At 41.2% G+C, this 15,236-nt stretch overlaps 1 protein-coding gene across 2 annotated transcripts in view; it reads left to right on the plus strand.

The window, feature by feature from the left end:
* The first annotated feature begins 8,266 nt into the window (after nucleotides 1-8,266).
* Nucleotides 8,267-15,236, plus strand: part of AGL (amylo-alpha-1, 6-glucosidase, 4-alpha-glucanotransferase) — a 36,713-nt gene continuing 29,743 nt past the window's right edge. For both annotated transcript variants that reach the window (XM_033067270.1, XM_033067268.1), the window contains exons 1-5: nucleotides 8,267-8,348; nucleotides 9,522-9,671; nucleotides 12,557-12,767; nucleotides 13,638-13,804; nucleotides 14,224-14,427. In XM_033067270.1, the coding sequence (XP_032923161.1) occupies nucleotides 9,590-9,671; nucleotides 12,557-12,767; nucleotides 13,638-13,804; nucleotides 14,224-14,427 (664 nt within the window). In that variant the 5' untranslated portion in view covers nucleotides 8,267-8,348; nucleotides 9,522-9,589. The remainder of the gene's footprint in view (nucleotides 8,349-9,521; nucleotides 9,672-12,556; nucleotides 12,768-13,637; nucleotides 13,805-14,223; nucleotides 14,428-15,236) is intronic.

Genomic DNA, 15,236 nt, shown 5'->3' on the forward strand with positions numbered 1-15,236 from the left:
GCTTGAAGTGAAACATGGCTATTTCCCCCTAGCTGGGGGGAAAAATAATTCTGTTTACAACTACAGTTCTAAAGTTCCCACATGCGAAAGAGTTTGATAAAATTGCAGGCCCAAGTACATACATTGCTTTGTGTATGTGCTTGTGTGTTTTTAATTAATACAGATACATTATTAGTAAGACAAATAATAACATAAATATATTTACAGTAACAAAACTGCTGACCAGAGGGACCAGTGTTCTTGACAATATTTAGGTTCATAATTTTTCTGAGTATAGTGGAATTAATATAAAAATATTTTAAGATATTATTTTAGGGTCTTGGCTCATGGACAGGACAGGGTATATATGTCTGAAACATTATAAGACATAAATATATATGGAAGTAATTTCTTCATTAAGACCTACGAAGAGGGATGAAAATGCAAGCTACAATTCTGTTGGAAATGGTAATCAGAGTTTAAGAAGAAAAAATCTTTTTTTCTGTGAAAAGTAAAGAGGATAAGGGAGGGAATACTATTCTGCTTATCATTCTCTTATCATCTCTTATTTCAAAAGATGTTAGCTATTGCTAAAGAGCTATAAAGCAAGAAAACCAAGAAAACACCAAGAGAATAAGTGAGAAGAAAAATCAAGTCTGTAACTACTGAGTACAAGTTCCCATACTATTGCATGGGCAATCATCAATCCATCTGGAAGGGCTCTTTTCAAACAGACAAGTCTCCTTAAAAAAATAATAAAATCAATAGTTCCGCACGAAAATGTTTCTATGAAAGGGTACAGCATGCTAATTTGTTAAGTGTCAAATCCAGTATAAAATAAATAGAACGCATGAGGGTATGTGAACTATAAAAAGTCCACAGCTGCATCATCTTTGTAAGGTGTACTGCAACTGTTGTGGGTTTATAGCAATTCTGTATTTATTACAAAGCAGATGTTCTAGCTTAACTAAATGAGATAGAGACATAGAGGGCTGGGGGGTGGATTTGAATCTCCCTGCAAGCCTGAAGAGATAAAGCTGTGTAACCTACTATTGGCCTGTGTCAGAGGATGAGGGCATCAAGTGGCGAGCGAATGACACAACATCTAACATGAAAAGAAGCTGATGGGGTTTTTTCACATGGTTTATTACAGGCACTTAAGGAAGTAAGTGAAAGCTTATAATTTTGAAAGCAGCGGGAATTTCATAGGGGAGACTTCATTCCAAGTATATAAAGGGAAATTTCTCTTGCTTAAGAACCAAGAATGCAATTAAGTAAATATATATAATTTTGGAAATTAACTATTGTGCAGTCCAAGGTTTATACTGATAGCTATCCTATTTTTAAAGCCCAAAGCAACATGGAGAACAATAAGCCATTGAAGAGAACCCATGTTACTATGTCATCCCTTTTAATCAACTTTCCTTTTAGGTATTAAGCTAACTATTCAGCAAAACTGTGGCATTTTAGGTCAGACCTTGCTCAAGTTTCACATATGTCCATTGAGCTCTATGTTACTGGCAAGGTTATCACCATAAAACATCACTGGAGTTCAAATAACAGTCCTGGCACCAATATTTACTCACCTCCCTCTTGCATAAACTACACATACTATGCATTTCAAGATTTTTCAAGCTTTCAGCATTTTTCAAGATTTTCAGCAATATTGTCTTAGTTAAAGATTTATTAGGGAATCAATAATGATATTGCTATCTTAGATATGAAGAATTCTTCCTACCAAACCAATTTGTATAAGGTGGAGACAGCTGTCACAAGAGAAGGGAATGTTGAGTCATTGAAACAATCCTCACCATCGAAAAGGAAATAAATGATGATAAAGTCACAATGTAGGATGAGATATTTTTCTCCATAATTAATAATTTCTTTTCCTTTGAGCTTTGGCACCGTTACATACTTCCCTGTTTTACCAACTTAATGTTAATCTACAAATTAGATTCAAGTATTTCCCTTGTTCAGAAATTTCCGTCTACTATAGGCCTTTTTTGGTTCTTTACTAATCACATTAATTTTTGAATTTTTAATGTCACACACGGTTCACACTTGGAACCGTGTTTATATTAAAATACTTGTTTACCTAGAGGTAAAACTCATTTTTGAGTTTTCAGTCAATGACTGTAACAAACCACCAGGTGGCAGTAACCAATCAGTCAACTATGGTTTGCCAGCCGACTGCACAGAAACCTGCTTTGGTTTTGCATCTCTATTCTGGCACAATAGCTGAAGTCCCTGCCTCACAGCTTTCTACCAAAATATCTATCCACTTTGACTTTAATATATTTTTTTAAAAATTACTTCCTTGCTTATCTGAATTGAAATATTTAAGATTGGTTCCCTGATATCAATTTGAGACAGGTCTGTACAGGTGTTAGGAGAAAATGACACACAACCTGTCACTTTTCTGAAAGTCTCCACTTATGCAGTGCCCAATACACATAAATTGATAGAGGACTTCAATAAAATTATTTCACCCCGTTGAAGTGATGTGCATCAGTGCTTTATCTGATGCACATTATCAAGTTTTATCTGATAAAATTACTGCATTATTAACTTTATTGAGTTTTCTGTACTTTCTGACCATTGCTCTGATGATTTTTTTAATTATTGGTTTTATTATATCAGCAAGAAGTGATAAGTTTTTATTGTTCTGCTTTACAAGGGGCAAACAGTTTGCTGGCAAAGGCATTGACCTGTAAGTGCTTCAGTGTAAGGCACTTTAGACCTGATTACAGAATTCATGATGTCAAGCTAAGATTAACTGAAATCTCGTACAACGTTCTCTCACACAATCAGTTTCTTTGCCAACCAATCTCAATTTTATCTTTGCCCCCCCAGCTTTTTTTCCTCCACCCTTTCACTTGGATTAGGAACTAATTTTCCTAACGTTTTTCATCTCATCTCAGAAATCCTTTCACAGACAACCCCTTTCCATTTCTTCACCTTTTCTCATAGCTCCTAATTTGACTCCTTCATGGCTTTAAAGGCATTCTTTGTTCAGACCCAGCATGTCTGTGGGTTTTGCAGTTGCTCTGGGTTCAAGCACAAGCAGTCCTGCTGGAGGGATGATGCACAGCACTGTCGGTTGTAGCAACATTCTAGTCAGTATATGCCCAGTGCCCCTGTGGGGAACCATGTGGTGATGTTTGAGTACTCTCCAGGGGAAGGGCTGCAGGCATTTTAGCTCTTACTTTAGCAAGTCTCACCTAAAGGGTTGCAGAGACTTTCAAAAGCTAATAAGCTGGTCAGATCATAAGAGGACTGGTAAAAGGCACATCCAATATTGTGAACTGTGAGAAGAGTAAGGGAGAGAAATGGTTTTGTACCAGTCTTCAAGTCCTGTAAGCAGCGATCCTCGAATGATGAGCACAGGGCAACATCAAGCAAAGTATAAAGGGACCCAGTCCAGACAGTCTATAAAAAGCTGCCTCCTGCACAGTCAGGTTAGTACATGGTCACTTTGGAAGCCAGTACCTCCAAGGAAGTTCCAAATTTTCTCTGAAGCAAAATATCAGAGCTGTTCTATTGTATAAGGCACTAATTCCTCCAGCTGAAATGGAGAGCCAGTGCTTTGTGCAGAGGTAGGATACTCAAAAAACTGGACAGCAGCATCAGCTTGTCCCAAAATACAACAGTAATTCCTAGCTTCTGGGTGTTCACATAGGAACCACTGACCAGTTATGGGCCAACTACTTCTCACCAGTAATCCTAAACTTAAATTTCTGGATAACAAAAAGATCTGATGATATAAATGAGACAAACACTAAGGACTTTTATTTTCTGGTAGCAGCATTGGGAGATGGTTCAACTGCAAATGTTGTTGTGGTCTGATTGCTGTATAGCAAAAGATTTGCCAGTCTGAAATCCAGCTTTGTAGCACTCTAGTGCAAACCACTAATACCATCTGCTTTGTTCTTCCTGCTCATGTTTAATATCTTTAAAAATAAATGCTTGTGGTATTAATACATTTGGTTAAATATTTACCTTCTGCAATGTATTACACCATATTAGCCTGTTCAAATTACCCTAGCTTGAATTCTGCCTTCACTGAAAGATTACAGAGCAAGACTGCAGTTCCTAATATTAGCTTTCAGATAAAATAATGTAATTATTTCTTTGCTTAAAAATCAGATGCCAAATATATAGCACAGAAAAGCAACATCAGTTGGTTACCATTTGAATTCAAAGACCTGTCTAGGTAAGATTTAAGGATTATTATTTTAACAGACCATGAAAATATTAATGGTATTCTCAGTATAGTTTGATATATCAGGAAAAAACATCATAAAGGAGATGGAGTGTACAAGAGAACATTCTCAATATTCATTTTTGAGAAGGAAATAGATCTGCTTGATAAGACATTGCTACAGTTCATTTAGGAATAGATCCATTGAAGTCTTAAATGTCAGCATATCTCACTAGTGTTACATGGAACAATTCACATGGAGATAGAAGCATTGGTAGTGGTTCAGCATCCTGGTATGATATGTTCTTCGACAACAAAAATTGGCCCAGTACATGTGAATCAATTTTACACTTAACTAAGTTAAATGGTACAAGAATATAATTCAGATACTTTGTTTTGTTTGCCAAATCCCCATGTTTGCAGATTATTAATATCAAATGAATCTGATGCTGTTAGCTAATGTATCTTAAGCACTTACGTGAAAAGCTACCTTTAATGACATTTTATATGGTCCTCTTTAAAGATATTTGCATTGAATTTTACAATTTTCTATTAAAAATTAAACTCTATTAAAAATTAACTTTCTATAGATGTTGGAGCATCGATTGCTTGAGGCCACACAGTAAAAGAATGGCCAAACTGGAATTGAAAACAAACCCAAAATGTTAATCTTTGAAAGGTCAAGCCAACACTGCCTTACATGAAAGGCCAGTAAGGACAAACTAAATAGGTTTGTGTCCTAGTTTCTCCATCTCATTTGATTTCTGACTTAAATAGACATTTTTATTCCAGCCTATCATTTATTCACTGCCCATCAGGCTATTGCAATCTGTTTGGTCATTTAGAAGGGACTCTTAAAAAAGCTGTAGGTGATTATGTCAATGTTCTCACTAATGTTTCCACTCAATACTAGATTCTAACGTCCAAGAACATATCCAAATTTCTGCTGAGCATGTAACTATCTAAGAAAGAACAGTTACTGTGTTTCAGTCACTGCATAGCAGAGAAATAACTCAGAAAAGACTGCAGTTTAACCAAAGTGTGGAGATCCAGTTTCAAAGAAAAGGGACTTTCTTTCAAGTTTGCACTTCTGGTTGAGAAAACCACATTAGAAAACAAAAGCTAGACAGACAGAAGACTCAACACCTCTTAAGCTTCTTATTGTTTGAAGAATAACACAGTGTTAATTCATTAATTTATGGGGCATGAGTGTAGAGCATTGAGAAAAAAATGTGCTCACTTTAAATTTTATCAAGTCTCATATTTCCTGTATGCAGGCCAAAGAAATCTGCTTTTGATTTTAGTTAGATGTTCAGTTAAGTTCTCTCTGTGCTAGTTGGCTTTTACTGCTGTTATTGGGAACTATGTTTTTGTTATTAAAAATTAAAAACTACTGCCACCATGTAAGTAATTTACTTTTTAACCTTTAAAACAGGCATAAGCAATATAACGTTAGTGAGATGTGACACTGAGTGAAAAGCTCCCCAAAGTATATTGACACCGCTACCAGGGTAAGTGTTCAGTAACACTGTTGCAAAACAAGACTTAAGGAAAGAGGACCACTAGGAAGATGTATGTAAAAGGACTGAAGAATTCCAGTATGAGTACGCTTGAAAATGCTGCAAAATTATTTCCTGATGATTACCATTGATATGGCATGTACTCTTATTTTGGAGCAACTATTGATCATTTCCTGTGGTATATCATAATCACACACAGAGAAACTTCAAACTGAAGATAAAATGGCACTGTGAAAACCACCCTAAGACGCCAGTGTAACAAATGCTCAGTTGGTGTTGGCTGTGTTCTAGACAAAAGTGCAATGCTCAAAGGTAGCACTTGTGTATTTGTGTTTTGCTGGTGTGGTTTACACACAGAGAAAAACTGCTCAATTTACATGTGCTAAATGAACACATACCCAAAGTCTGTAAGGGATGGGTCAACATAAGAGATGATGCTGATGGAGGCAGGATTAGAAAAGTCTCCTTTGTTCCTGATTACACTTCACCAAGAGACCTGCAACATTCATTATCTTTGAAACAGTATTTTTTATATTGAATTGAAGGACAACGAAATTATACTGCTCCAATTACTAAGTGATTTCACTGCACCTATGAAACGTTTTTGCTGTGAATCAAGTCCTTTATTTACACTGTTGACATCTGGCTTAGCCAAAAATAATGTCAAAATAACTGGCTCAGGATTGGTTTCCTAATGATTTTTGTCCAAGCCACTAAAAAAAATTATTTTTCATAAGCCTGGATACATTTCAAAATCTGTCTCAATGTGTAGTATAGAGGAGATGTGCCAGTGCAAACCTAGTAAGGATAGGGTGAGTCTCTGTATGGAGTAAGAAAATCAAAAGAGCCATGTTTTAAAACTTACTAACAGGGGAGAAATTGCCTTCAATTCTCCCGAACTCCCTTTTGGTTTCTATCTCGGTTTTCACAAAGTATCCAACATGCACTTTAGGGTAACTATTTATGCAAAGGACTTGGCTACATGGGCGTTATTTGCTCTCCCTCTCTTAGAGCTGCTCTCTGTGTAAGCGGCTCATGAAATTTTTAAATCCCAGCCCATTTGCAGTATATGACAGAACAACAGAAAGCCTGGAGGAAAAGACACTTATGCAAGGCTCTAAGGCAGACCACCTGCTACTGAAGCTTGCAGAGGACCCTAGAAAAAAGATGGTCCAGATCTCTTTCAATTACCTCTATCGGTCTTGCTCCTATGACTTCCAAAACTGTTGAAGCTTCTTGTATTTCCCATTCCTATGTTGAATCATCTTCTTTTCTGGGACACATCCAATTCAGAGGAAACAGCCAGCACACCAGGAGAGCCAGGCTTCTGCTAGGTGCAAGTCTGTCCTGGATATGAATGCAGGTCAGCAAGCTGCTGGTAAAGACAAGGACAATGGGACAATTCTACTGGGCACTCAGGAAATAGCCATGTGAAATAACTGAGATTTTAAGTATCTGAATCAAATCTGAATGAGCCTTGATGAGGTGAATCTTTAGGGAGCTGCTCTCACAAGGGTGCTTTCCCTTTTCCCTTCATTCTGTCTAGGAACCCTAATATGTCAAGGGCATACAAGTTGACATATTCACCTATACTGACATGAAAACCTTTCCTAACAATACCAAAAAACATTAACTGTAATGAGGAACAAACAGATTTCTTGAAATTTTCAGAGGGAGAAGCAAGTAAAAGAGAAAATAAAGGAGAAAAGCTACTGATAAAAAAGCCCTCAGTTTGAAATGAGTAGAAGTGTTTCCATGAATATCAAGACCTTTGGACTTTCCCTAAACGCACTGTAATTAATAGGATGAACACCCTGGAATAAAATACACTTATAAGGGTATGCATGGGATGGCTGGAAGTAAGTGCTTAAGCCTAAATTGTTTTACAGACTCCTTCCAATTCCACAAAATTGAAGGAGAATAAGAAGGAAAAAAAAAAAAAAAGAACAAACTCAGTACAACATAGTCACTGTAAATTGAGAAGAACTTTTTTTCTTTAATGTATTTCTAGGCAATAAAAATAGACTGACCTTCCAAAGCTGCAAGGTTGACCTTTACACTGGGGTGCAGTTAAAGACTTCGGTCGTGAGAGGCCTGGAGCAAATGTCCCAGGTGTTCTGCAATACAAAGCAATGGTAAGGGCAGGCTGCTGTCAGCAGTTCAGATAACACTATGCTGCAAAAAAGGTGGCGGGGAGCGGGGCGGGGGGTTGAGTTTGTTCTGGTGTTTAGGATTTTTTTTTAAAACCATGCTACCTCAAAGACAGATCCACGGAGTTTGTAGTCTTGTCCACACACTATATATAGCACTTAAACTCTGGCTGACATCATGTTTTTATAGCAGCGCAGCCTATCAGGATGGAGCCGGCCGCCCGGCGCCGGCCCTGAGGCAGCGGGGCGGGAGCGCTGAGGGAACTCGGCGGAGCGGCGTTCCCGTCACGGCAAGCAGCGGCTGCTCCAGAGGCGGCAGCCGGGGTACTCCAGGCAACCTTTAAAGCCACCTCGCCCTCAGCGGAGTGCCCGATAAATCGCACAGAGCTGCAGACTCAGGTGCCCGGGCCCAGCAAGGACACCTCTCGTGCCTGTGCGCGCCAGCCGAGTGTGAAGGCGCTGCTGGGCTGTGGCTCTAGAGGCTGAGACAGGACACAGGTACCGCCACGCCGCGCTGCCGACAGCCCTGCCGGGCTGCAGGGCCCAGGCTTGCGGAGAGATCAGCCCGCTCGCTGCCGCAACAGCGCGGGGCACGGGGGAGGGGGGCTGAGGTACCCCTGAGCTAGCTCTGGGAGAATCCCGGGGTACCCCTGAGGTATCCCGGGTGCATCCCTGAGAGATCCCCTCCCTCGAGGGCGCGCTTCGCGGGGCCGCCAGCGGAGAGGCGGGAGCGGGAGCTAAGGGGCGGGCTCGGCCCGGCGGGGCGGGGCCCGGAGCGGAAGAACGGGGCCGGGCAGGGCGGGGCCTGGAGCGGAGGGGCGGGATCCACGGGGCGGGACCCAGGCCGGAGGGGCGAGGCCGGGTGGGGCCCAGAGCGGAGGGGCGGGACCTGACGGGGGGAGAACGAGAGCCGAGGGGCGGGGTAGCCCCGGCCCGGCCGTCCCGCAGCGCCCCCGGGGCGGGTCCTGGGCTCTCGCGGGAGCTGCGCCGGCGCCGCCCGTCTCCGAGCGCGGCCGCCGCGGAACCAATAAACTTTGTTAAAAAAAAAAAAAAAAGGGCAAGAAAAGGGCAGGAAAGGAGCGGTGCCGCCGCGGCTGCGGGCAAGTGCGTCACTGACCGCTGAACCAGCCCGGGGCGGCCGCTGCGGGCAGCTCCAGCCCCGGCTCCGCTCGGCCTCGGCAGCCGTCGCCCTCCGCGGGGAGCGGCGCCTCCGCCGCTCTGCGGCCCCGCTCGTGAGTATGGTGGAACGGCTGCGGTGGGCAGCGCTCCCCGCTGAGGGCGGCGGGGCGGCCGTGAGGGGCCTGGCGGGGCGCTCCGGCAGCGCCGGGGCGGGCGCGAAGAGTGACAGGTGTCAGGCTTCCCCTCCCCGGGGGCACCCCTGCGGCTCTGGCTGCGGGCCGGGCCGCGCTGTGGGACGGGAGCTGCTCCGGGGTGCTCCGGTGGCGGTCCCCGGCCGGGGCAGGGCTGGGCGCTGCCTGACAGCTCGTCCCGTACCCAGCTCGTCCCGTGCCCGCCTCCCCTCCGCCCTGCCCCGCGGTGCCGTGTCTCCGCGCTCCCCCGGCACCGGGGAACATGTAAGCGCGGCCGGCGGCGTGAGGCGCTCCGGAGCGGGCGCGTCGTGCCGGGGGTCTCCGCTGACCCGCGGGTTTTGTGTGTGTTCCCTCACGGCAGGGCTCGCCTCTCCCTCTCCGCACTGAGAGTCCCGGCGCGGCGGGAGCGCCGGACCCGCGGCCGCAGCCATGCCGGCCGGTAAGGAGACGCGGCTGCTGCACCTCGCCGAGATGGAGAAGCTGGACAAGACCCTCTTCAGGCTGGAGCAGGGTAGGTCGGGGTGCCGGGGCCGAGTGAGAAGGAAACGGCCGGGACATTGCCATTGGATGGCAGTGGAAAGAGACCTCAGCATGAAGTGGTGGAGTTTTGGGGGTGTGCGGGGGTGTTTTAGGTTTAGATTTGGTTGTGGGTTGGGTTGGTTTCTTTTGTTTTGATTTGTTTCCACTGCAAGCTCTATGGGCTCCACACACGGTTTAATCTGACTCGTTAAACTCTTGAGAAAAGAAGAGCAGATTGGCCAAGAGCCGTCAGTCTTCATGGGACTGGAGGTGCAAAGTGTTCTTTTAGATAGGCCTTGTCCTTCTCCTTTTATAGCCTGTACTTCAGTCACCTCAAAAAGTCCTCATAAGTCAAGGTCTCCAGTGTTTATCTTCTTATGTAGCACCCCATGTTTTAATATTATAATTTCGAAATCTAGCAGTAATACTAGTATTTTGCAAAGTCTGCAGGTTTGAGGTAGGGTTTCAGAATATAAGCTCTTTAGCAACTCCTAAATCTTGTTATCAGATTTGTCATATTATCAGAGCTATGTGTCCTGCTGTATGCTTCTAAGAACTTGGTGTTATTTTTCCCTGAAAGTGTTTTAAGTCTATTTATAAAAAACCTCCAAAAACCATACACTAATTGGTCCACTCTTATGCTGGTCAGCAAATTTAGACTATAAAACTAAAGCCCTTGTCTTTAAAAACATTTTTAACATTTTTAATTTTTTGCAACAATTTTTATTAAGAGTTCTTGTGGATTATATGTTACTAATCTGGGAACATAGAGGAGCAAGATTTTGGTTCTTGAGATTAAAAATTCTTTTCAACTATATTGATTCCAAAATCTTCTGACTGGACTAATGTAAGGAAATGTCAGTAGTGGAGACGTGCAGAGTTGATCCTGACTTCGATTTCTAACTTATCCATCCAGTTGTGTAAATTGTGTTGAAAGGAAGGAAGCAGAAGTGCGTGGCTGTCAGACGTTCAAAGTGCCCCTGCTGGTAGCTGTCTCTGAGAGGGCATAGCTAATTTTGAGCACAGCATTCCTGATGTCAGTATAACTCTTAGAGGAAATAAGATATCAATGGCATATATCCCCATGCTCTAATTTTAGTTATCCTTGTAACAAAATGTCAGACCAGTGCAGAAGAGAGTGTACTTAACCTTCTAAAAGTGGTTTCATGCATATATATATTGCGTTCGAATGAGTTTCGTTTTACCTGACAGACATTCAGATAGGAAAACAACTGCTTTGCGTGGTGGGTTTTGGTGCAGTGGTGATTTTGTTATTAAGAGAAACACAAAGCTGAATAACACTTATGTTTAAAGGTATTCAGACATTGAATTCTGGTATTAGAGTCCCCATGATTCTACTTAATAAGCAAGTGGTTTTTTTTCAACCTAAGGTAATGGAACTTGGTACCCAGATTTTTTTTGATTCTTATCTGATTCATTATCTGTGTACTAATAATTTTCTCCTTTTTTGCAAGTACTCGGGTTTCTTTTACTCCCAGTTTTGTAGGCTGTTAGGGCTCGTAGGTGATTTACTACACTTAACTACGTGACTGGCATGTACTGTGTAAGAACTTACATCTATTTCATTCCATTGAAAGAACCCTGTAATTGATCACTTGTGATGGTGACCCTCATACCTGCAAGTGGAAACCTTTCTAAAACCTTCTGACTAAACAGAATTTTTTATGTCTAACTCAGTAGAGTACATATGCTTCTAGGTTCTAATTTTTTAACTTAATTTCTTCTCATTATCACAGGTATGTTAAGCTTAGACATAAACCTCTGTCTGTGTGTGTGTGTGTGTGACTTGAAGCACATAGACAAGACTCCCTTTGGTTTGCTGAGCTCTCTGAAAGTTTAACAATTCATATATTGTAGATCACACACAAGAATATATAATTCTTCAGTTAAAAGCATAACAAATTCACCTGTTTAGTGAATCCTCAGTGAATAACAAAAGTGTTTTAAATATTTTCTGTTTTTAAATGTGTTCCTAATTTTTTTCAGATGTTTTAATGCGTCAGCCTACTATATAGACTTGGTAAACCTAAGTACTTAAAGACTGCATAATTCAAAATCTGCATAAAATTGTGTGTAGTCTGGTGATCGTGGTGTTTTGCTGTGTTTTTAAAACTTTGTGTAGCAAAGACAGACATATTGGAAAGAAGATGAAGGGTGCCATGTAAGTAAAGGAAAAAGGATATGTGTAAAGTATGTGAAGAACAATGTTAGGAAGGAAGGGAGAGATGATGCAGTTTTGAGTGCTGCTATATAAGAAAGGTTTAAACCTATGAGAGAATGTCCAAAGAAGAGCAGTGAAGATGGTGAAGGACCCTGAGGGGAAGCTGTCTGAGGTGTGGCCGAGGTCACTTGGCCTGTTCAGCCTGGAGGAGATTGAGGGGAGACCTCATTGCAGTCTGCAACTTCCTTATGTGGGGCAGACATTGATCTCTGCTCTGTGGTGAAGGACCCAAGGGAATGGCATGGAGCTGTGCCAGGGGAGGTTTAGGTTGGATATCAGGAAAAGGTTCCTCACCCAGAGCATGTTTGGGCACTGGAATAGGCTCTCCAGGGAAGTGGTCACAGCACCAAGCCTGACAGAGTTTAAGAAGCATTTGGACAATGCTGTCAGGCACATGGTGTGATTCCTGGGGAGTTCTGTGTAAGGCCAGGAGTTGAACTTCAGTGATCTTTGTGAGTGTCTTCCAGCTCTAGGTATTCTATGATTCTGTGCTGTTAGAAATAGTAATTCTGCTGAAATTCTTGGCAGATATGATGGTGTTACTAACATAGTAGCAAATTAGGAATTGTAATGAGAGACTAGAAATACCTAGTTCTCCTGATCAAGTGATTTTACCTTTTTCTCTTTTTCTTGAGGTTTTGAGCTACAATTCCGATTGGGCCCAACTCTTCAGGGCAAGGCCGTTACTGTGTACACAAATTATCCAGCTTCTGGAGAAGTATTTGATCGCCACAAGTTCAGGACACTATCATGGCACAATCCCACAGGGAAAGAAGATGACTCTGACAAATACTGCAAGTTGGATCTCCAAATTTCTGGGTCATACCAGTACTATTTTAGTCTTGGGTAAGTGAAATTTGTATACCTGCAGCCAAATGCAGTTTGCGCCCTTGGTCTACATCTGATCCTGAAAAAAACCTTGTTTTTCCATGCATTTTTCAAATTGGGACCATGGGACCAATTAGAATCCACCAATGAAAAACAGTAAGTGGTGGTTATATAGTACTTTCTGATGCAGAGCTATTCTGCAGAATGTACAGAACCAAGTTGATCAGCTTTCTGTGACTGCTGGAGGAGCAGTCTAATTTTACAAGTTTTCAAATTCATCAGCATTCTGAGTATCTCAATGATTATTTTGTACTCTATTCATTGACTTTGAGGGTTGTTTCCCATCTATCACGGAGGTTCTGGCATTCTTTACTTGGATCCTTTACTTCAACTTCTGTTTTAGTGGGACGACTGCAGAAGAGAATGTCATTATATGTAATAATTGTAGTCTGGTATTTTGTGTTTCTGGAAGATGGGTGGTTAGATTCTTCCAGGCTTTTAGCCAGATACCTTCCTGAGGATGTGGCTCAAAATGTAGATCTGTGTGTAATACATGGGCAGTTGTGCTGTCTGCGTTTCCATATGCCAAAAGGAGGAACCAGTACTCCATCCCAGAAAATAACAAAGGTGTCTCACTCTTCCAGAGTTTTAAGTTCTGTATCCCATTTGTGTTCTTTAAGTTCAGTAGAGAGATGATGCCTAAGAGATGAACATTTCAGTGTTTGCTATTTTCTTCATGTGTCATGGAGTCCTGTTCCCCCTTTCCCTTCAGCCACTGTAGTGGATTACTGTGTTTCTGAAAACCTGTGCTATTTGAATTCTCTCTCTGAAACCGACTGGTATAATGGGTGTTAATTATATCAATGAAAATTATATATTTTCTCCTAGAAATGAAAAAAGTGGTGGAGGTTACATAGTTGTGGATCCCATTTTGCATGTTGGAGCTGATAATCATGTACTGCCTTTGGATTGTGTTACGCTCCAGACGTACCTCGCTAAGTGTCTGGGACCATTTCATGAATGGGAAGATAGGCTTAAAGTGGCAAAAGAAACAGGTAATGCTAATGAACTTATTCAAGGATAGAAGTTTTTGTTTTATGATCAAAACCAGAAGTTACATGGAAGAACTTCAGTCTAAACAATTAATAGATTCTTTGTCAGTTATTTATTTTCTACTACATTCAATTTTTTAAACAGATTAAGTCAGTGAATTGATTAAAGTATTGGTAGAGGTGCAAAGATGCAGGGATTTCCTAATATGGGAAACCACTTAATTGTTTTCATTTCAGATAGACTTGGAAGGGTAATTTTTAAAGCTTGTGTTACATAGAATTTAAAGAGAAAGATTCAGATTAATTTACATTGGTTATTCCAAACACTAGCTCTAAGTACATAAGTGCAGCGTATTACGCTTCTTTCAATTAACTTTTACCTTTTTTTTCCCTCTTTAAATAAATGGTTTTTTATTACATAGGTTACAACATGATTCATTTTACGCCACTACAGAAGCTTGGACTGTCTAGATCATGTTATTCATTGGCTGACCAGTTAGAAGTAAATCCTGAATTTTCAAACCATAATAAAAAGTGCACTTGGAGCGATATAGGAGCGCTTGTGGAAAAAATGAAAAATGAATGGAATATGCTTTGCATCACAGATGTAGTCTACAATCATACTGGTATGATGTTCACGTGTTAATAATCAGATTGGTCCTATAATTATATTTCATTATTTCCCTTGACTTCTCCCTCTTGAACCCATTTTTAGTAACTCTCAAATCCAGGACAACCGCTTGCAATTATAACATCTCTGCAACAGGTATAAAAGAGCTTAGTATTGCTATTGAAAGAGTGAGGAGAGCCCTTCTTAAAATTAATTAGTAAGTTGTGTATCTGTATTTGCATTGTATTCCTATTTTCATGATCTGTGGTGTGCATGTCCCATATGTTTGAACAGGGTCTGTATAATGAATTGTTTGATGAGTATAAACTGAGTACTTTCTTGTTAATCGGGGTATTATGCTTGTAGCTGCTTAAAAGTAACTGCTCTAATATGCAGACTCGAAACAGAGTTGGTACAAGAAGGTATAGGACTAAGTTGTTACAGCTCAGTCTGTGGGGAAAGAATGAAGAGAGAACTTTGTTTGGGGCAGGCTTTTTTTAAAGCATAGACGTGTTAATACATCAAAGGCGTTACTTTTCTTAATTGCATGAAGGACAGTGGATTTTCTTATATTTGATCTGATGAAATTCAAATTGTAGTACTTAATAATTTGTAGTTTTGTTGATTATTTGGATAATGAGTTTTCTTCATTTATAATGCAGTTGTTACTGCATACTTTAATCCTAAAGAACGTCATTACTATTCTCATAGCAGACACTACAGCGAGGGGTTGTGTAGATTGATGTCTTTTGAGGTTCGAAAATGCCTAAACATAAATAATTTGTGAGCTTGAAGTTTACTTGCTTTAGTTCTTTGGTGTTGACT

The sequence above is a fragment of the Catharus ustulatus genome, chromosome 9 (genome assembly GCF_009819885.2).
Source record: "Catharus ustulatus isolate bCatUst1 chromosome 9, bCatUst1.pri.v2, whole genome shotgun sequence".
NCBI classification, from domain to species: Eukaryota; Metazoa; Chordata; class Aves; order Passeriformes; family Turdidae; genus Catharus; species Catharus ustulatus.